This window comes from Tinamus guttatus, unplaced genomic scaffold (genome assembly GCF_059628265.1).
Source record: "Tinamus guttatus ecotype Peru unplaced genomic scaffold, ASM5962826v1 Tinamus_guttatus_pri_ptg000283l, whole genome shotgun sequence".
Lineage (NCBI taxonomy): Eukaryota > Metazoa > Chordata > Aves > Tinamiformes > Tinamidae > Tinamus > Tinamus guttatus.
In genome coordinates, this window is record NW_028288817.1 from 52,008 (window position 1) to 75,306 (window position 23,299).

The window sequence follows — 23,299 nt, forward strand, 5'->3', positions numbered from 1 at the left end:
ACTTACAACTACCCAACAGGAAACTCCAAGCACTTCTATTTCATATAGGGTACAGTATGAGAAACAGAATGACATCTACTAGAGATCCCTAGCTTACAGGCTTCTCCTAGTTAGAAGCTGTGTAAGTTTTTCTGAAAAACAGTAAAGGTTATTCGAGTTTGACTCGCAAAAGGAGAAGGGAAAAAAAAAAGTGCTAGTGAATGCCTTCCCCTCCTTTATTGCAAGTTGCAGTAGAGGAAACAGGAGACTCAGTCAGTCTCCTCGGTCCAGGAATATCCAAGGAGTATTCAAACAATTTTCAGTAGAAGTCACATCCTACACTGAACTGAAAGCACACAGAACCCAGAACTCCTGGAGTTGTAATCTTCAATAGAAATAAACACACAAATTTACAGTGTCAAAGAGACTGTAACAAAGCAATTATTGGTATCACCACTTATAGGTAGATTTTTGCTGCCCAGAATTTATCTGAAGATTTTGAATATTCAAAACAGTCCTTCAAAGCACAGATGCACCTTTATTATTTCCACTTCCTGATAATCTCTCTCAACTAGCAGTTTTGTACCTTACTGCACCAGTAGCAGCAGTTTCAGTACAGTAGTATAGTTTGGACTGAATTCAATATTAATTTGAGTTACTGAGATTGTCACATTTAGAGAATTGTAGATTACCTAGAATACTACGACGTGAAAGCTACACCAAAAGCAATGTAGGATTCAGGCTACAGCTGAATCTTTACCTTTGACTAGTGCAGGACAAGACACTGAAGCTGCTCAGCTGCAAGGACCTGAAACCTAATTTATTTCAATTTGCCTACAAAAGTAAGAAATTAATATGAATACGCTTTGCACAGCTGTATAAAATAATGAATGTAAGAGAACAGCAACATCAACAGAAGTCTCTTAATTAAAAGGAAGCTGCTAAACTATGGCAGGCCTTCTGGAACAACATTTCCTTTATGAGAATCTGAATTTTAGCAATAGGAATCTTCCCAAGTTTAAGGTGTTAAGTAGACGTAAGTACTATATAAAAGAAACTGGACCATCCAACAAACACTTATTACTCTAAAAATGAAGTGAAAATGAATAGAAGCTGCCTGCAAGTGTCACTCTGAGAAAATGTCTCATATGATCCTTTGTCCAGACGTGTAATTCATATGAAATTTTGTTCTTCCGAAGCCTTAATTTGAAATTGAAGAGTCTATCGCATAACCACTAAGAGTGTGCAAAAGGTAAAAGGAAGTCCCCATGCCTCCCCCACGCCCCCAAAAAGGTAAGGCCAAGTACTCCTCTCATTCATATCATCCCTTTAATTATAAGGAACATTAGTTCTAGAGTATCCACAGAATGGTGCATATTGCAGGAGACAGGAGCACATGGCTACTTATTTCTTTATAGCTTATTATCTGCTCTTGCACAGCATAAATAGCTCTATTTACCAGCTTTGATTTAAAAACACAAGATTATCCAACCTTTCTGTTCAAAAACTGAGGATGGAAGGAGGCAGAAGGGGAGCAGTGAAGTAAAGAAGTGGAAGACAGGAAGCAACACTAGTCTTCAGAGTTTTGCAAAAAATGCTTCCTACAGTATCATAGTGCAATGCTTATGTTTTCCTCTAATGGGCAGCATGGCATTTACTTGTAAAGACTATATAAGCTTCCAGATACAAATGAAGTACACTCAACTTTAACCTGTTAAAGAGTGAAATAAAAATGCTATTTTGAAAGAGTCTTTTTTTAAAGGGTCATAAGAGCAATTATAAAATGCATCTACATTTTAAGTTAGAAAGTATTGCTTTCGCTGCTTTTTCCCTTTTAGTAGCAGGAACTTCAATGAAAGTGACACCCAGCCTTTTGCAATGGGAATCCCAAATAACCTAAAGGACCATACTTTTTACCAAACACATGAAAGCTTTTGTGTCCAAGAGAAAGGAGTGGCACTGGATAAGCGCTTATCCATCTTGTGCATAAACTCAGTAATGTTCGTGCAAATACAGATGAAAACAGCACAGGCTTGGTATGAGCAGTTACATAATTTCTCCAGTTTTCAAAAACAACAGACAATACAGGATTTTGATTCTGAAATTTATTTTTAGCAGGATGTGCGCTAATGGAGGGTGACATCATTAGAAGATACGTCCATGTCCACCATCTGCAATAGAAGCTAGACAGACATTAAATAAAACAGTTTAAAGAGACAAAAATGACACTACTTACCCAGAGCAGAGTTATGACAGCCACCTAGCAAACACTATGGTTAGCTTTCTGTGTGGACACAATACCCTTTATTATTCACCTGTGGTCAAAGTCTTCTGTCAAAATTTAGTATCACATACACTACCTTGACTTTTATGGAAGTCATGAAATTCTGGTACAACAGACATAAACAACAACATCTCTTATTTTAAAATACATTCACACAAAAATAGGTTATTCGAGGTCACTTACCTTACACTCAACAAGAATTCTCTAGGATTTTAAATTCTAATACTGTTAAACCAGGTCAATGGCATGTTATATTTCAAGATTCTGCTAACACAACCAGTTGCTTCTTAGCATACCTGGGTTTAATTAGACAATCACATAGTGTATTAACAATATAGTGACACATATGTGATAAGTTCAGAAAGAAAAAAAAAAAAAAACTGACACATTATAACCTAGAGACACTGTTATACCCCAAAAAAAGTCAAGTTGCAGCTTTCTACTGAAGGAAACCATCTTATCTAGAACTAAAGAATTTTTACCAGAAGTCAAGTTTGACACACAAATACTAGGAACAGAGAGTTTAAGGAATATATCTTCAAAAAAATAGGTGACAGGCCCTTCTCCAATTCTATTTCGAATGAGAAGCCAAAAAGGCAATGCTGAGTCTGAGGCATGGTGTTCTCTAAGTCTATAGAAACCAAGTTTATGTTTCAGAAAACAAAGGATTAGATGGGCATTTGACTACAGGTAATTGGCATTTATCCCAGAAGATAGCCATTCCATAAAAATGGAGAACAAAAATTCTGTCAGCAAACGCTACACATAGTCTAAATTTTGAAGTGTAAGATCCAGATATCAGGCACCAAATCAGGCACCAATTCCCAAGCTTGGAAGTGGCCACATGTAGCGAGCACTAGGAAACAAACAAACAAAACAAAACAAACAAACAAACAAAAAAACCCACGAAACTCACACACCTAAACAAGTCTAGAAGTATGATTTTAGGTTCTTTCTTATAGTCTCCTGACTTACAGACCTAGTAGAGCCTTAAGCCAACACCACCTTATCTTAAAGGTCTTCGTTAAGAACTTGCATTTATAACTCGCTAAGGAGTGTAAAAAGATTCTTTCCATCTACCTCAATATTCTAGACTTAATTTGTTTAGAACAGACTGTTAACTGTTACTGAACACGCAGCACTCACATTGTATAAAGCATCTAAAACTAGTCCAAAACCAGAAGTGTGCTGTATTCTCTTACACAGAACTCTGGTCTACTGATAAGGAGAAATTAAACTGTCTTATTTTCTGAAGCAAAAAATAAGTATTCTATTCACAGCTGCACGCTGTTTATAATTTCTGATGCATCAAGCTCTCTGGTTTCTGGAAGGATACGTCTGAAATAAGTTACCACGCTTGAATCAGTTCACTATCCTAATAGCCTACACCTAAATAGGCTGCAAGTACAGACAGTTATCTTCTGCAGAAAACTGCAAACATCTTATGACAACAGTCCCACATTAGTACTGTGGGAATCTGTCTTTTGAACACATCACAAGTTCACACAAATAGGGAAAGCATGGCAAGTAACTAGAAACTTAAAGCTTTCTAATTACATTGTGCCATGGGATCAGATGCTTCTGTGATCATCACTACACTGTAGTATCTATTTTAATTGAAGTTGGCAGGTATCCTTCACTCAGATGAAATAAACACAAGCTCTGCAGTAAGAACTTTCATCAATCATCTCTGTAAGGCACAGAGCAAAGGAAGCAAATCAAAAAATATGATTAGTCAGGGAATGATGAAATTGAGCTGACCTCTTCAGAGACACTGTGAGCATTATTTTTCTGCACTAAAAAGCCTGAATGAAAGTTTGAAGTTATAAAAAGGGGAAATTCACAGGAGTGAATAAAGGTTTTTATAATAGGCCTGTGCAACCTGAAAGGCAATTCATTTGTGCACCATGCAAGAACTACATGCACACTGCAGTTACAGCCCACTACAACTGTAGAGCTACCTTGCCTTACAAGGAGACACAGCTTCAATTCTCTTCCTGCAATACCAAGATACTCATGTCTAAAAGTGGCGACAAGGGACTACAAGTCTCAGTGCGAAAGACACTGCTAACCAGCTGTGTTAAGAGGCTGAAGCACCTAAAACGTTTAATTTTATTTTACTAGGTTTAATAGAAGCTTGAATCAAGTTAGGTTATGCAGAAATCAGTTAAATTCTTAAAAGCAGCTTCAAAAAACTCACCTCTGTCAGTGAAGCCTTTCCACAAATAAGGATACTTAAACTTATAGCACATAATTAAGTAAGACATCAATGATTAAGTGACCAAAATTTGCTACACGGAGAATTACGTTTGTACCATTCACAATAAGACTAACTGCACTGGTTGAATTAAGTCTCTTATCTATTTTTCCTCATGTTCAGTTGTCATTATAAAGACAAATCCTGAAGTGACTGCAACTGTTACAACTGTACTGCTATCTAACGTTGAACTGGTTTAATAGTTATAAAATACCAAAGCCACAGAATTCCTGTTAATATGCTGGAAGCTAAGACCCAGGAGAGATGATTAAATATTTACCTTTGGAGAAAAAAGGTGTTTAAACCAACTATTTACAAACTCCAGCTTTAGTGAAGAATGGACTAAAACAAAATGTTACGCACTTCCAGCTTTTGTTCTTTCTCTGCAAGGAATTCTTTTTGACATCGTAGAAAGTCTGATAACATTCGAGTTAGCTGTTTTCTATCATCTATTTCAGCTGCCAACCTGCCATTGTAATCCGCCAGCAACATACATGCATCATCTACCATTTTGGAAAGTTGTTCCCCAGATTCCTTATCTAAAAGGCAAGCAGAGAGAAACAGGTAAAGCAAGATTTCGTTGTATGTTTTTAAGTTCTCATAGCAGCGTTTCAGTTTCTGGTTCTCCAGACCTCACCTGTTATTCTGTCTAACAGTGAAACATCCTGGACCTCTACAGGCAAAGAAGCTATCCTCTGATGAACTGCTGCATCCCCAGAGGCAGCATTTTCTAGTTCTTGTAATGCTCTAATAAGATCTGTTGTCTGAAAAAAGCATGCAAGATTGAGAGCTAGTTTATACCAATAAAATCAAATAAAAAACAATTCTTCATAGAGAGCTTACAGAACCCATTTTGGCTTATAAGCATTTACAATATCAGCATTATAACACTGTCTTATCTCAGACTGTAAAAGATATAAAATAGAGATTAATTCTCAGTACATCATTATATTCTTAGTTTTAAAGGTCACCTCCCTAAAACAGATTTATATTTAAATTCTTGCCCCAGGACTAGTTATGAATCTTGTATTTGGCACTAATGATCACTTTCCAGTACCATTCATTTTACCATGTATTTTAAAAATAAATAGTTATTTAACTTTCTTGTCGTTTTGCTTCCGAGCTCCAACCTGTAATGAAGCATATCAAAATGAAGTTTCAGGAAGCAAGGTGAGCAGATTGTTCAAAACACTTTAGTAGATTAAACCTTGCAAGCGTATACTGAATAATGAAAATTTTTATATATATAATCACACCATTTCAAAAATTCACAGTTCCCTTACATTGCCCAAACATTAATGTTAAGCTGTCTTTTCACAGAAGAACAAAGACGTCCAGCACCAGGTACCTTCAGGAAACAAAATGTTTCCATCTCACCTTGCAATAAGGAGGATGTTCGGATATGCAAAAGTATAGCAGTCTCTCCTTAGGAGACTAATACAGATCACAAAGTACAACTAAGCACAGCACTGGGGAAATTTTACATCCTATCAGGGAATATTAGAATCGCCAGGACCCAGATAGGGATGTAATCACCCTCACCATAATTTTCTAAACACTGAGCAGTGATCCAGCCCATAAGAAATATCTCATTACAGAGGAGAAAAAACAGTATTCAGAAATAAGAGCAATTGAAAAACTGTATATCGAGCTATATGACATTTGAAAATTTTATAAACACACTTTTACCTGTGGAGGATCAGTGGGAGAACCTCGAGGTGAACAGTTATTTTCATCAACTTTGATCTGTTCGTAAGTACGCTTCCGGACCTTTCTGTCTCCATCTAAATTGAAAGAAACAGAAGAGTCAAGGAAATAACATTTCAAGCAAGAGACTGAATCTTCATGCATACACAAAATACTTACATAAAGCTTGCCTAAGTTGTTCTAATACATCATTTTCATAAACAGACCTTTCTTCCCAGATAGAGAGTACTCTGCCAAGGTGTTTTTTACAACTCTCATCAGACTCACTGTTACAAAACAAAAAAGAAAGTCAGCACTAGATCAAAGCAAAATATAATCATGCCTGCAGCAATGGTTATCCTTTACATAAGGATCTTGGCATGCTTTACAAATACTTAAATAGCCTCAAAAAACAACAAAAATGAATTTTGCAGAAAAGAAAAAGACCAGTCCAACACATCCCAGCAAACAAACAAAAGATCCCAATGCCCAATCCTTCTCTCTCCTTGTGTTCAATATATAAATCTGTCTGTATCCCTATTATGCAATATTATGTAAATAGCCTTGCCTCAATACAAGACTCTAGAGTAGAAAAGCAGTATTTTAAAATTCAGTTTTTGAGACTAGCATTTTGCTCCTGCAATGAGATATATGACTGCTAAGGGAATGAAACATCATGCAAAACTAGTAATGGGAAATACCAATCTAACTCATTAATGTAAACTGAAAAGTCATGATTAAAGGCATAACTAATGGCTTTAAGGCAAAATGGACTGAATGCAGATAAATTTATTATATACCTTTAACAGCATCATAACTAGTCAAGATCAAAAGAACTATGAGTAAATTAAGATTTCAAGTACAGAATTAACACATGAAAGCAGGCTGGGCCAGAAGGGATGAACTGAGGACTTCTCCAACTCCCTCCTCTCCTTTAAATATAATATGAATTATATTGCAGATAGCATAGTTTACCATACCTTGAAACATGTTTAAAAGCCTCCACTATTACTGGAGCAAAATCTTTTGTAAATTCTGGTCCTTTTCTTTTGCTGTTCTGTATAACATCATTGGCCAAGTACAGGAACGTCAGCTTCCTATTTGGTTTTGCTAATAAAAAGTGATAAAAAATAATTAGAAGATTATTCCTCCAATAAACACCTAGTTTTTTCTTATGCTAAACACAACAACCAGATTATATACATCTTTCCAAATCTCACAAATTCTTACATTTCATTTGAATTGCGTGTATATACATATTTTATATTTATATATGCATATAAATCCGCAAAGAGTTCAGTCATACTTTGTCTTACTCTTACAACATTTGGCTCAGATTCTTCCACTTTCGCAATGACTCAAGTTTCCTCTATCACCAAAAGTGAATAGAAGAAAACAATAGTCTGCCTGCCAAAGTATTCTTCAGCCCCCAGCTATTTTCATGTTTTTTCCAGAGCCCGATTTGTCCATTGACAGCCTTCATGGATTTCTCCTAAGTAGCTCTGCTTCCCTTTCGACCTGCATAAAACTTAGTCCTCTAAAGTTTTACCAGCCTACTACCACTCACATGAAGGAAAAAAAAAAAAAAAAAAAAAAAAAAACACCCACACAGCTCATTCTGATTTAAATTTCACCCTCCTAACCTTTTGCAACCACCCCACATTCTTCTACTTGAAGAGATCGAAGAGTCAAATCCTAACTCAACCTCTCCAACTCACTTGTAGACAAGAATGATACTCCCCTGCCTTGCCTCCTACCAAAACATTTACGCACCTGCAGCTATAACCTCAAGACAACTTTTTCAAAAACCACTTTCAGACTTTATCGTATAACTCTTTCCCAAGCATCTTAAGCATTTCACCCCAATTCCGTTAACTTGCAATAGAACACAAGCTTCCAACTTTACACTACTTTCAAAAACACATTCCTTGTTCCCATTTTCATTTTGCCACACTTCACCTAATCTTCAATAGTCAAGAGCCTTCTCAGAGCTGCAGCTCCTAATGAATCAAGTATTCTTTTGTATTACCTGAGGAACCTCAACTTCTGTTACCTCCTCCCCGCTCCCACCCCATAATCTCAGTATATACACTCCCACTTCACTAAAATGTTTGTCTCAAGACAAAGGGTTTAGTGTTTGCAGCCCTTTCAGGGGAACCAGAACTATGGTACAGCCAAACTAGCACTTCAGTGCAGCTCCTAACATGATTTGTCTTCAATAAATTCCTCTCCAACCTCTCAAGCATACAGGAGAACCATCCTCTCTAAAACGAAACTTCAGTATTGATACTTTCACTCCACGCAACGGTTTCCGAGTATAAGTGCAACAGAAAGACTTCTTTGAAAAAATTCTGGTTAGACTATTAAATATCATTCTCTTGGACAGACACATCAAGAATTTCAGAGGTCTGGATTAAGTGAAAATATGCTCTATTAACAGCAGAAATGTATGAATCCATTAAAAATGAGTTAACAACCTAAAAAAAAAAAAAAAAAAAAAAAAGATAGCAACTGCTGAACAACGTGTTTCTATTAAAGTCAGTCAAGCTACTACATGAACAAATCCAAGATGCTCATTTACTCAGGTCAAAATTTGACCTGATCATCTGGCTTAGTTATGCTTCAACATTCTAAAACCAGAATTCATAAAAATTTAAAATGTTATGTATATTAGGTACACATACATTTCTATGTTAGAGTGAATAAAAATATGATAACATCCATGTGTTCTGGGTAATTCAGAATTCTAACACACAAAGCCTTGAATTTGCGGCCCCTAGAATTCAAATAGAGAATCTAAGAAAAACAGGTCATTTCAGGCCTGTAGGAACATCAGAGCAGCTATTACTAAAGCCACCTCCCCCCACATCCTTTTCTCTCCCACATTTCTTAAAGGAACCCAGAGTTAGGGCTCCAAATCAAATTAGGCATCCCGTCCCTCTGGATTGCATGCATCTTAGGTTCTCATTTGACAACTGCACAGAAAAAAAACACAAACAAAACAAACATGATTCAGTCCTCAATGATGAAAAGCCTCAACTTTCTTGCTCCAACTTTTTCACCTGCTTTCCTACTTACAGGAAGCAACCAAATTGTATGATTGCATAAAGACAGCAGATGTCAAAGTCAAGTGAAGCTGATTCTGAGAAAGTCTGCTCTGTCTCTCACTATAATAGAGATTGATATCACATCTGGAGAAGAAATGCTAAAACTCAGAAGCTTGTTCAGTAATATCTTTTTGGTTTCCTCCAACTACTCAATTAAAATAAAGTTACATTTAATGGAAAGAAAAACCTCACACTGTTAAACTACCAAAGGCTTTGGTATGAAATTCAACTAACATTCTATCACTATATTTATAGAGAAACTTGTGAACCAAAATTTATGCTATAAGAATATATAGCACAAAATTCCAAGGATAAATTTATGCCTAATCTTACAAAGTGTTCTTTCCTGTATCTTCAGGAATTATATGCTGGTTACTGCAGCTCTGCCTTGCATACAAGGCTTCGGTGCTAGAAAATCTTTAGCAATCAATGTTGACAATTGAGGTGATAAATCCCAAATTATGTCTTTAAATTAACTACTGTGGTTTCAAATCCAAAATTAAATACCAGACCATATCTGTACTAAAATTTCTTTAAAGAACTTCAGCAGCACCGATACTAACTTTTTGGTTCTGGGCTTCGATATACCTCAGAACACAGAGATGGATCAAACAGTAAGACTACTTTAATAACAGAAGAGTTAGTGCTTGGCTAGTCTATTAGAGAAAAGCTGTTCCTGTTGAAAGAAAGACTGAAGAATACAGATAAGACCTTTGGTTAAGAAAGGATCTAAAAGGCACACACTACTAGTGCGCAGTGTTGGGAGTTAGCCCACAATATCATTGCTGCACTACCATTGCAGCTGCACACACAAACCTCAGATGGATCCATGTCCAACAGACTCACACTCTCTTAATTTCTGTACTGTTTTTTTTCCGTTTGTTTCAGTTATATTTCCCACTTACCTAAGTCATGATCAAGTACAGTCAAAGGTTAGATTTCTCATTTACTGAAGCACAAAGCTCCCAGAAACACTGAATTCGAAAATATTTTACAACATCAATTGTACTGGCTGGGATAAGAGCAATTTTACACAGATTCTTCTTAATAGCCTTCTTAGAAATTGACTATTTAACAGCACCTACAAGGAGAGGTTATTAGCATTGGCACACAAAAGTTTTCAAAAACAGTCTGACATTTAAATGACAAGGACTACTGTGGAGGAACTCACTCCATTTCCAAGCAGGGTAATCAGCTATCTCTTCTAGAGACTTGGCATGTTCGTTGCCAAGTCTTAGCTTTTAGAAATCTACACCTTTCAGGAATGCCTATTTGTTAATCTGGCTAGAGCATCCCCATTTTTTCCTTGAAGGCTACAGATACCCTGCCACTCCTGTACAGGAGAACTGTAACTCTTAAGAATCACCACTTTAGTGCAAGCAAACCTGGAAAGCACTTCACCAGTAAGACAGGTGTACCATTCTTGCAGATGTTAGCCATGTAATCACCCACATTTGTCTTCAGGTTTCATCATTTACAAAGCTTTACTGCATGGTAATAGAAACTCATCTCCTACTAGGATACCTAGAAACACATCCATTTATTTTATGCTGTTCATAATCTTTTTCCTAGAGATGAGAGAGGTATTTGTTATCCTAGACCTCCTGGAGAAAAATAAAATATGTGAACACTTCATTTGTACCCAACTGCAAATGAATACTATTGACCCAACTGAAAACATAACTCAGGTTTCAATCATCTACAGGCTATCCCTGCTATTCCAAATGACCTTGAAGGAAAATACAATTTAGTAAGAGGTTTAGAGAAAATAGGTATTAGTAGGTTTTAAAAACCTTCATCAGTGAATAGCACTAAATTATAAAATGCCATCAGAGGCAGCCTCTTACTAGGTTTCAGAGCAAATCCTCCTAGTATTTTCTAGTTTACTTTTTACTAAAGTGCTCTAATTTAGACTCAGTTTTGGCTTAATCATTTTAGAGTACATTAGTCTACATACATGCCACAGTACAAAGATAAGAGCACTTCTCCCAAAATCCTTGCAACACTTCTTGTGCTCCATAACTTGGCATCAGAAGCTGCATGCAGAAGCTTGCATACACTGGGCAAGCTTTCAAGTTTTCCATTACACAAGGCCCAACTTGTCTTTTCTAGAGGCAAGCAGCACTGAAACTTGACTGCAAGACCACTCACCCCTCACATTAAGAGGTAATCTGAGTTTTTATATAATTTAAGTACAGGTTTTCTCAAAAGGTGACTTTAGAGTATATCTTAAGAACTTGAGAAGCTATCATCAAGAATGGGTGATTCACAGATAACCCAGCAGAAGCATACTGTGCAACAAGCATTTTTAAAAAACTTAAAGAACTTTGAGTTTTTTATGAAAAGTTAGGTCAAGTGCTCAGTACTGTCCCAGTCATCTAACTTCCATCGAAAAATTCACCAAGGCTTGAAAATTACCTTGTTTGCATTCGAAAGAAGGGAAAGCAATAGAACACAGACTACCCACCGAATTTAAGAGCATGAGGGTCTAGATACCTTGACTTTGGAGGCTAATAATCAGAGCAAACATAGTATATAGGCATTGCTGGCAAAGAAGCCGCCAGCATGTAACTACCACAGGAAAATGAAAAAAAAAAAGGAATATAAACCTTTCTAACACAGTTATTCTGCACAAGCTTCCCAAAGCACTTAAGGCATCCTGAAGCAGTTGAACACACAAATTAGAGCAATTCCACTCTTCATCTGGCCTGGTACACCACAAGATACCAATCAGCCAAATATCAACCAAAATTTAGTGTTTTTTTCCCTATATATTTCCTTATATATTCAGAACCAGAATGACAAGATCCAGTCAGGTACTGGTACTAGGACACTACTGGCACAATCCTAAAGGCATATTGATTCATAAACCCTGTGCTCTTTCAGCACTAACAGCAGAGTACTTCACAAGAAAGGTTGTATTACGTATCCAAATGCAACTATTTCAAGTGAAAGCCTCTAACAAATGCCAATTCATTGCTCATGATGACACATCATTTTGTAAAGCACGTAGAGTAATTTTAAAATTCAGTCTTACAAATAAGATTTATCGTAAGTTCTGTCTGCTTTTTCTTTCATGAACCCTTTTTTTCCCCCTCCTTATAAAGGATTCATATAGATAAGCAGGAAGATGCCACAGGCAACTCCCATCTTATTGGCCTACTAACCAGTGAAATCAGTAAGCCATAATATTGTTTCTTTTACTTAAAAGATTAACAAAACCCATTTATTCTCTCAAAAAGTCTGTCACATTAACCACAAGACACTATGCCACCACTAAACAAAATAACTATGATCACTAAAAACTCATTTTCATGTTAGGAAAGAAACACCATGCCAGTGTTTCAAGGCTGCTGATTGAATATTGGAGTATTTCAAGTATAAGACAACCTTCAAATGCAGTCTCAAACCTATTAGGCCTACTCTGTTAGTCTATTAATATTCTTTAACTTCCATCTTTTGGCAGTATTGAGCAAGCATCACATCTCCAATCGCATTTCAGGAAACGATACTGTGTCAGTGTCACCGGCCAAAATAAGCAAGAACCTAAACATCAGCATATGTTCAAAACAGCAGAAGTTGAGAACAAATAGAAAAAAATCACATTTTTTTATAAATGTAAAAGTATCGATATCTTACACCACTGAATCTCTTCAGGAATGAGAAAAATCAGACACGGCCAACTGGAAAAGCAGGTAAAATGGCAGAGTCAGTCATTAAAAACATGTACCAATTCAGCTATACTCACACTGTGATAGCTGTCTTAAAAGTAGACACATAGTGACTCTGATAACTTGGCTAACCTTCACAGGGAAAAAGAGTGACACTGGCAATGACAAAGACTACAGCCAAAATAAAGATCAGGTCATTAAGGAGGGTTGAGCATCAGTTGCACACTAACTGATCAATGAGGTGCTGCGAACAGATCAGACACGTCAAACTGAAATTAAAGACGACATGACCAAATTGTTAAGACGACAGTACAATATAAGTCACAAAAACCAGTGGCATAGCCAAATCTGAAAAAGCTAATGGGAAAGGAAGGTATTATATGCAACCAATTAACACTTGAAACAAAAAGCCATTTACTTCTTGGAAGTTAAACACTTAGCAAAACTTCTGCAATTTAAAATTAATCCAAAGAACAGAACATATTTTACCAAATTATTTTATAGAATAATATTTAATGTACATGCAGCATACCACACAAGCACTCGCCCTTGAAGGTTGATTCTTTGAATTACAGAACCAAAGTTTTCACCTAAGGCTGCGAAGAATTCTCAAACTAGGGAGCAAGAAACAATTGCAATAAAATATACCCAGTTTGCAAGTACAAAATCCTCTGTCTCAGGACAAAGACTTTGAAAGAGGGGTCCCTAAAGTTGCTCCCTTCCCTTGCCCCCAGCACTCAGTGGCTGCAGGCTTGCACAAAATTGCATGCACTTCATTAGATTAACCCTTGCAAGACATTCCCTTTCTGCACATGCAGCAATAAATGGTTTTAGAAAGGGGCCAACTGGTTGCTTCTTGAAAATGATTGATGTATTCACATTAGACTTGATTAACTGCTGCTCTTACTTAATAGCAGTAAGCTTGCTTGGCCAAGTACCTAACTTTGGGTGAACTCTGCATTTCGTACATCTGAAATCTGTCTTAAGCAGGATCATTTTCCTCAGGGCACATATTACAGGCCTTTAATAATTCTCCATAACCTGCACTCAAAAGGCCTCTGTGAAATAATTGTGTGTCAACATTATCACAAATGTGAAGATTCACAAGGTACCTCAAAGCTAAACTTATCATATAAAATTACCAAGAGAAAAACAAACATACTTTTATAGAATTATCCAAACTGTATGACATGTGCTAGTATCAGTATTGTATTTACTATAAAGAGTTGCCTCCTCACCAACTCTTTATTCCATAAGTCAACTATGATATTCAAAAGCACATAGTCCCATGACCAACTTAAGACACTGTTAATGCAGGCTACTACCTAAAGGGGTGATTCCATGCTGAGTCTACCAGCACCAGTTTTGTATCAAGAAACTCAAGAGTTAAAAACTAATTATTGCTTTTGTTAGATTTTCAGCTGCAACGTTGCGCAAGATAATGCCAGCAAAAGCAGCCACAGTTTTTAATCAATGGCATAAGGAGTTGTTCTGCTGACAGCATAGACCACTGCTTATGCTTCAAAAGAGAATTGTTTTCTGTTTTGTTACAGTTGCCATTTAAAGTTAAAGGAGTTCTGAGAGATCACTGAACAAAAGATGAATGAACTACAGATATTCTCAATTTACCATAGCAATAAAGACTTCACTGGCAAATATTTGAGATCACTCAAAAAAAAAAAAAAAAAAAAAAACAACTCTTGCCTGTACACTCAGTCTCCAGAAACATATAGCATACAACACCTTACATCATGGACTACTGGTTGTAAAAGAAATTAAGGCATCCATTATTAACATATTGTTGTAGGGTTACTAAGTCTCTTGACAATACATATTAATCAGTACTTTTGCTAAACTATCACTTCTGGAACACATGATAGCTTTCCTCCAATTTTTGGCAGTTTCTAAGAATGAACCTACAGATGCCTGTATTTTTTAGTGCTTTAACTTTTGTTTTTAAGTTTGTATTATGAAAAGCATACTTGTATATGACTTTTTAATCACAGTTACATCAACTCTTTCAATCAACTACTAGCAACATTAGAAATCAGCAAGACTAATCCAAGACTACACAACTCCTCTAAGATACAGCAAAGACATGAAAGCTTTGCCCCTTTTGTTTTGTACAAGAACGCACGAAGTGAATCCATGAAAGCTCAGCTATGGGGCAATTCTAGATTAAGGTATAAAGACTTGATTTGTTTCTGATTTGTAAAGATGCTCTACTATGAAACTTGACCACTGCAAATAAGCCACATAAACAGATTTACCCAAGATTTTAGGTTGCCCAACGAGCTATATGAACACTTGAAGTGCTGCCTCTTGCACTCTATTTCGGCATGACAGAGACATTCTTTTCGGAAGAGGGGAAAAAAAAAAAAAATCAGAAACAAGGTTTTAGAAGCAAAGGAAAAGTGATCTTAACCTCATTTCATAAACATCTAAAGTCATCCTAAGAAAAGTCCATACGACCCAATCTAAACACAAAAAGGGCCTTTTATCAAAACCGAACACATCAAAAAACATTAGTCTCACAATGTATTGTGCTCAACTCAGTCAGCTGTGCAATATTTTAGCCAAATCTTCCATAAGCTTGAAAGGGGTAGAGTAGAATGAAGGTTTAGACAAGGGAAGCAACAACAAAAACGTGGCACAATCAAAGTACCTAAGACTTGGAAAGGCACAATTCAATTCTCAATTCCAGGACAGAACTGTCTCAGTGAAGTGAAAACTAAGAAAGCAAGAAATACCCATTAGATCTTGAGAAAGGCTTCATCTTGCTTCTTGATATCCCCTCTAAATTCAACTCAGGTTTCTGACATTTCATTTCAGGAAAAAATATGCTAATGTTGATGAACCTAATGATGAACCTGAATGTTGATGTTTTTGTTATGAACTGGTACTGCATATAATAATCAAGAAAATCACATCACTGACTGAGCACACATCACAGAGAACACTGCAAATCTTAAGTTCTTTACTCAGAAGACCCAGGAACATTAAATATTCTGACAGCAAATGGATGCTTTTCCCAACTGCATATGAAACAAGAAAAAAAAAATCCCGCAACAACCATATAGTGAAATATTTTTATTTAGTCTTATGAAACAAACCTTCACATCTACATTTCTTTAGAAAATATACTCAATTCATATATTAAAATATTCTGTAATGTGTCATTCCTTTTTCTAAAGGGAAAAATCCCTCAGATTTGAAAGTTCTAAAGACAACATTTCATACAAATGTATTATAAATAGAAATACAGTATTTATGAACAGCTACAGAGTGCGAGAACTTGTTTCCATAGTATACTGTAAAGTTTTGTACTGTTGCATATTCCAGGTATTTTTTTCTATAGTGGTTCAATCCTTTTTTTATGAAGTTATGTCCTCTAACCAAGAAGTAATTATGGTTCTGAGCTGTATTGTATTAGCATACACCCCATTCCTGCAGGACAAATTCTCTTTTCATTTGGTTAAAATTAAGGGAGTGGCTCCTTTTTCATGGATTTTTTAAACAGGTTAGCTCCATTTTTTCTCTCCACTTGAAAAATCTTACCCTCTACTTCTGCCATTAAAGATCCAAGTATTCTTGGGGGTAGAAAAGTAGCTATTAGAAGGTGGTAACATTTTCTGGACAACGGAAGAGCTCTAGGACGTCTCTCTCTCTCTCTGCCCCCCCCCCCAGGAGTTAAGATTTTACTTTCAGAAAAATAAAGTTTTACATGCCATCTACGCCTTTCACTCCCTGAAAAACTTTCGACAATTGCTAGTTCTTTCCTATTAAAAGAAAAGCCATAGAAAAATTTAAGTCTGTACATTCAACAACATCAAAATATCAATTACACCTTAAGAACAAAATCATCTGTATTATGTTAACATCAGTATTAGTTCATATAGGAAAACAGAAAGTTAGAAGAGGAAAAAAAAAACCCTTTGGCCACAATAATCACTCATTCCCTTAAGAATTCTCATCTTCCCATGATGGTAATTGTTAGTGCAAATGGGCAAAGCCACCACATTAGTCAACAGGGACCATTTTAGAAGCAATATCGTTGCAGAAAACGAGATAAAGCATGAAAACGATCAAGTTGCAAACAGATTAACTACCATGATTGCAACCTTGCCGTTTTCTTTCTGCTTCCCTTTGCCCTCTCTCCTTCCTGCCGCTAAGAAGAAACAAAATGGAAAGCAGCATCCTCAGAAGCATCTCTGGAAGGCGAGGAAGTGGGTAGTCAGGCGAGGGGAGAAAGAAAAGGGAGAAGCGCCTCCCAACGCCAAGGCTATCGAGAAACAGCGGCTGGTTACTCGCCTTGGCAGTTCCGCTCTCGCCAGGCCCCGCGCTCGGCCCGCCCCCCTTCCCCGCCTCGGGGACCTCTCCAGGGCCCGCACAGCGCTAAAGCCGAACGCTGAGTGCTCCCTTCTCACCCGCCCCCCTTCTCCAGGAAGGCCGCAACGGGCACCCGTGGGCGGGGAAGGGCCCTGGCGGCCAGGCGGCGGCCTTACCTTTGCGCAGCTCCCGCTCCCACACGCTGACGATGAGCGCCGAGTGCTTGCGGTGGTGGATGAGCCAGAGACTCAGCGTCTGCACGCTCTGCTGCGAGTTGCTGAGCTCCGACAGCTTCCGCTCCAGCGCCGTCTCCGAGAAGGCCGACATCACGGGCCTCCGCTCGGCCGCACTCAGGCCCCTGCACTCCGCCCCAGCGGGGGAGGAGCCCTGCGCTCCCCAGCCCAGCCCTTCCTTCCCTGCCCACCTTGCCGGCCGCCACTTCCGCACGGCCCGGCAGCCCGCCGCGAACAAAATGGCGGCGATCCGCCTCTTCTTGTTCGTGCCTCACTTCCAGCGGCAGAAGAGGGCCGTTCCAGCTTTTTGTGCGCGCGGCGCCCCCGTGCGTGTACCAGCAGTCTCCGCGTGTGGCGCAGCCGTTCGGCTCTAGAGGGCCCTTGGATTCAGTGTGTCCCAGCAAACGGTACGGGCTCTTTACTTCAGTGTTTTGTCTCGATCAACCCCTTTAAAAAGGCCGATCAAAATTCAAATAATCTTTTCTATCTCTCTTCGTCTTTTTTTTTCAATTTTAGGTTTTGACACTATATTGTGGCAGAGCTGCACAGTTTAGTGATACAATAAAGTTTTTCCTCTTCAAATTGTTTCATCAGAGCTTTGATGGATGCCCCCCTTCCAGTTCTGTGTGGGAATAGTGAATGTGCGGAATGTCCAAAAAGGAGACAGAGGAGTCCTAAAACTTTATTCGAATAAAGGGAGAGTCCACGGGGCATATCCCTGTGGGGTCTCTCAAATTGCTGGAGGACGCAGCCCACCCTTTTATCCTAATTTCCTGCCCTCTCCTTTTCCCCATTGGCCAAGGTACTCAGAAGTTACAGCCTTCCCGCCAGCCTATACCGAACTCCTGCCTCTTGTCTTCTGTTCTCACCTAAGGTCACCTGACTCCCTTTGTCCCCCTTGCTGAAGAATGTGGGGGAATTCCCCTATTTCCCTCCTTTGAAAAGGCCCCCACCTCTTGGCAGATGGCTCTTTTTGTCCCACTCACTCATGGCTCCGCTCAGTCTCCCCTCCCTTTGTCCTGCGCTTCAGCCAGACTGTGGGGAAATCGAACATTCCGCTCAGTGAATAAAAATTGTTCTCTGCTCATATGTTGTGTTCTTTGTTGTTTTAGAGACTTCATAATGTATCACCTTCAGTATTTTTTTTCACTCAGAAGAATGCAAATGTATGCAGTATGTGCCTGTGTGAAGGATAGCCCATACTGCTGAGTGTGTGTGGCTTTTCTCATCTTCTAAAAGTGTCTCACATTCCCTCTTATTTAAACATTTAACTGACATTTTCAGGGAACTATGAACATTTCCTACAGAACTGCTCCTACAGATTTGTTCCAAAGCCAGTTTCTGAGTAGTTGATCATTATAACTTCAGACAATGTTTTTCACAGATAGATTTTTAGTATCTCTAGAAGTATATAAGTACCAGTTAGAAAATTATGCTTTTATTTTACTTTGGGGCATCCTGACAATATTTTAAATATTCACCCTTAAAAATTCTGTAACCGTTTAAACATCTAGTTGCTTCTTACTAAACAGCAAAAAGTTAATTGTGAAAAAAATGTAAAATGTTTTAAAAACTATTTTTCTCCTATTTCTTGTCTGACATTAAGAGAAGATGGCTCAATTATGAACATTCTTTTCAGTGCTTTCTCCTAATACCGGTCCATAGTGCAATCTGATTTTTTTTTCAAAAACGTATGACCTTGGGGGTGTCACATGTTTCTGTGTGAATTCTATTCATGAATTATCTGTGGCATGTATGATTTTGGATGATTTCCAAATCATCCAGAAGCAGAAGAATTAAGGGAAGAAGCCCACAAATCTTTGATAAGTTCCATTTTTTATAAATTCACAGCAGTTTGGTAATAATGGATTGAAGAATATTTATAGTGCTTGACTGTTTTTGCTAGGTACAGAAGAGGATGCTATTGATATTATGTAGAACTGGTCACTGAAGTAAAGATAGATGTAGCACAGATGCAAGCATTATAAAAAATTAAATATGAATAGTAATTTGGAAGTTAACATTCAAATAATATTCTCCAGAGGCACACATCCAGAAGTTAGCAGTGGAAAATTTTGTGGGCAACTATGGAAAAAAAAACCATAAATTTCTCTCAAAATATTGGATAAAAAGAAATCTGGCAACCAACTAGGCAAAATTCAGATGTTAAAGCAGGAAAGATTAAAAAAAAATAGCAGGAAACAGGTAGAAAATTTTGGTAGTAATTACAGCAATGCTTGTTAGTTCTTCCTTCATCCCAGATCTTCAAATCATTTTATAAACAAGGATTAATCCTCCGAGATAGGTATTTTGTTTATTCTGCACATAAATACATTGAACACTGAGAGACTGATTATTGCATATTATACAGCAAAACTGAGATATCACTCCATTTATAAGTCTTTATAGTACATTTTAAAAATTTTATTATAAATGTTTACATCAAAAATCTAGGTCTAAAAGCTATTCTCATCCAGTCAGGAAATGGAAGTTTTTAATGAGTTTTGAAGTCATCTGAATCTCAAACAACAAGTATTCACAAGTATTCTTCATTTGCTGTGGAGTTTGAAAATCTCATCTTTATTTCAGAGAACAATTGCTGAATTATTTATAGAATCACAGATTAGTTGGTGTTGGAAGGACCCTGTGGAGATCATCTGATCCAACTCCCATTCTCAAGCAGGGTCAACTTGAACAGGTTGCTCAGGACTGTGCCCAGTTGGATTTTTGTATCTCTGAGGATGGAAACTCTAAAAATTGTGAATAACCCGTTCCAGTGTTCAGCTGCTCTCACAGTAAAAATATTTTTCCTTATGTTCAGACTTCCCATGCTTCAGTGTGTTCCTATTGCTTTTTGTCCTGTCACTGGGCATCACTGAGAAGTATCTGGCCCTGTCCTCTTTGTATCCTCCCATCAAATATTTAGAAACATTTATGAGATCACCCTGAGCCTTCTCTTTTTTAGGCTAAACAGTCTCAGCCCCTTCACTTGCTTTGAATAGATACACCCAGCTCTGCAGGGACAGAGTTGCAGACAGATGTCAATTTTTCTTCCCATTCTGGTGTTCAAACTATAATATCACCTTTCTCTAATTTCCTAAGAGAAAAATTATGTCCTGCTGATTCTGCACTTCTGAGTCATCTCCACTGGTTAGTGATAATCTGCTGTGTTCTCTATACCCAGAGAACTGGCCCCGTTAAGTTCTAATGCAGTGTGAAATAATTCATGAGTTGATGTTTTTGTGGAACATTTGTCAGGACACTCCAGGTAATTCAAAATGTAATTATATCTCAGACTGCACTAGCAGTCACCAAAAGGCTGTGCAGCATCTGCACACTTTAAGTCTCTTTGTGCTTCTCTTTTACTCTCACTTAAGGACAATCCCATAAAATCTCTTTTAAGTGGGAAATTTCACCCCAGTGACTGGAGGTCTGAATTTCTCTTACCTTGAGGGAATCTTGGGAAGTGTTTTAGCACTAAGAAGGGCTGATCTGTCTCTAAAATAACAGTGCTTATAATGCACTTTAGAAAACATCAACTCTCCACATACATGCACAAATGCCATCAGTCCATGTCATTCTGTTTTGTGGGTTTTTTTGCCGTTCTTTTCTGTTTTTGACAAATACCTAAACACTTGTGCTGTCCAGCCTTAATTTGAAGAGAATGAATTCTTGATTCTACCAAGATGCTAGTGGCCTGCAGTATCTTGACTGTATCATAGGTCTTGACCTACCATAGGTCTGTGTCACAACTGTTTCAAGCCCCAAATATATATATATATGTACACTTCTCTTCCTGGGTCCCTCCAACTCATTATCAGAAGGTTGATCCCTGTTTCTTGGACTACACAGCTTTCAGCAGAGCTTGCATGACTCGCTATATTCTTGAAGTAATGATCAAAATGAAGCTGCCACAAGACAGGAGCATGCTTTCTTTTATATCCAGAAATTATAAAAGCAGAGAAACAAGATAACATAGGTTTATGTATTTTCTCTGAAACTGGGAGGAAAAGGCAAAAGTTGAAAGATGGACATAGTATTCGGATGGATAAGACAGATTGTCTATAACAACTCGGTATCTTTCATATTTCAGATAGGGCCAAGGGAATGGGTAACTTTGCTTTGGTTGATAGTGTGCCCAAAGCAGCAAAATGGGCACAGCTCTATTACTAACAATTCAGCAGCATTACAAAAACATGCCCTTGAGTGTAACACAGTGTATTGCTGGAGATGTTGGGCAGCCCCTCACAGGAGCAGCAGTCTTCACTATCACCAGCTCTTCCAGTCGTCTACCAGGAGGTGTAACAAGCTCACTTCTGCAAGACCTGCGTTCTTCTTGGATCTCTGTCCCAGCTCCGCTTTTTTATTTTCCTCTCTTCTTTCCCATGGAATGGATGGTTTGACACATCTTATCCCTCCGACTTTCAAATGTTGCTCCAAATAGTACTTTGCATTTACTTGAGGCTGCTCTATCCACATTAATTCACAGACTGTTTTTAAATAATCTAAGCATCCTTTGGTCAAGATTTTATTCTTAATATAGCCAATCCAAATTGGTTTATGGAAAAAAAATCACAATCTTCTTTCAATGGATTCAAGTATCGTTACTAAGCCCAGATGAAACTTGTTATTGTCTGCATTCCAGTGTTCACGTAGACAGATTTAATATGAATTGGTTGCTATACTCCACAGAACAGCATTCTTTAACTACCAATTCCAAGAGTTATATGCCATTTTAAAAGAGTAAATACCAGTTGACTACTTCTTTGCTTTTCACAAAGTCTAAATGTCTTGTTTCATGGTTTGTTGAACACAAACCTGAGCATCTCTTAGTTTCTGAGTCAATTTTAACTTATTTGCTTCCTTCAGGGTACTTCACTGTGGTATTCCTCCCCAAGCAGCTGCCACCTTTGTAAGTAACTCCCACTTGGAAGCCCAGAGGTAGCACTGGGTGACTTACTTATTCATAGGAATATTCTCTGCTTCATGGACTTATTTAGGAAGCCTTACTTCACTTCAGGACATAGAACAGTAAACAATATGTGTATATTCTGGTTTACTACACATTGCTCATCAGCCATATATGAACTGAGATGATATGGACACAAACTCAAAACTTCTCTGTTCTGTGTGGTGACTTGCCGTTATAGAACAAAATGAGCTCTTGGATCAGAACAGAGTAGATCTTGCTCTCTGTGGAACTTGCTGCTTTTACTATTTTCTGCTTTGGTTTTGAAGCTTTTCTCAGAAAATATCCTACCCTCAATAGTAATTCAATAGTGTTCAGGGACACATGAGATTTTTCTAGCCTTGTTTCCTGTGTGAGAATTTCTGTTAATTGACATACCTATTGCTGCCTGAAATTCAGAAATGCAGAATTACTTTTTTCTTTTAGTTTATTACTTCCTTTAGTTTATTATTTAGTTTATTATAGTTAATATTTCAAGTGTCCATAGTTTCTCTAAAAAAATCTTGATGTAACAATTTCTCTGGTTTCATACTTCCCTTTTTTCCATTACAATATGCTTGTGCATCTAACTACCTATTTCTCACATAGTCCTGCTTGCATACCAGTAAGGGATGGGTATGGATATGGATAAACAGAAAAAGAAGCCTCATTGGTTCTTACCATCTGAGAGGTGGTAATTTGTTAGGTAATTTTTTGATAAAGCCGATTTTTACTGGCAATCAAGTTACTATATAGTAGGCAGAAAATAAAATTTTAAATTAGTGCTAAGGCCTGTAAGCAGAGA

The 23,299-nt window shown here is 37.7% G+C and overlaps 1 protein-coding gene across 1 annotated transcript in view; it reads right to left on the reverse strand.

The window, feature by feature from the left end:
- LOC104574448 (regulation of nuclear pre-mRNA domain-containing protein 1A) overlaps window positions 1–17,647 on the reverse strand; it is a 36,358-nt gene extending 18,711 nt beyond the window's left edge. Inside the window, exons 1-6 of the mRNA XM_010221712.2 lie at window positions 17,490–17,647; window positions 7,187–7,316; window positions 6,387–6,493; window positions 6,210–6,304; window positions 5,158–5,284; window positions 4,884–5,059 (exon numbers count right to left, since the gene is read on the reverse strand). Coding sequence (XP_010220014.1) covers window positions 4,884–5,059; window positions 5,158–5,284; window positions 6,210–6,304; window positions 6,387–6,493; window positions 7,187–7,316; window positions 17,490–17,640 — 786 coding nt within the window. The 5' untranslated portion in view covers window positions 17,641–17,647. The remainder of the gene's footprint in view (window positions 1–4,883; window positions 5,060–5,157; window positions 5,285–6,209; window positions 6,305–6,386; window positions 6,494–7,186; window positions 7,317–17,489) is intronic.
- Between the last annotated feature and the right edge of the window lie 5,652 nt (window positions 17,648–23,299).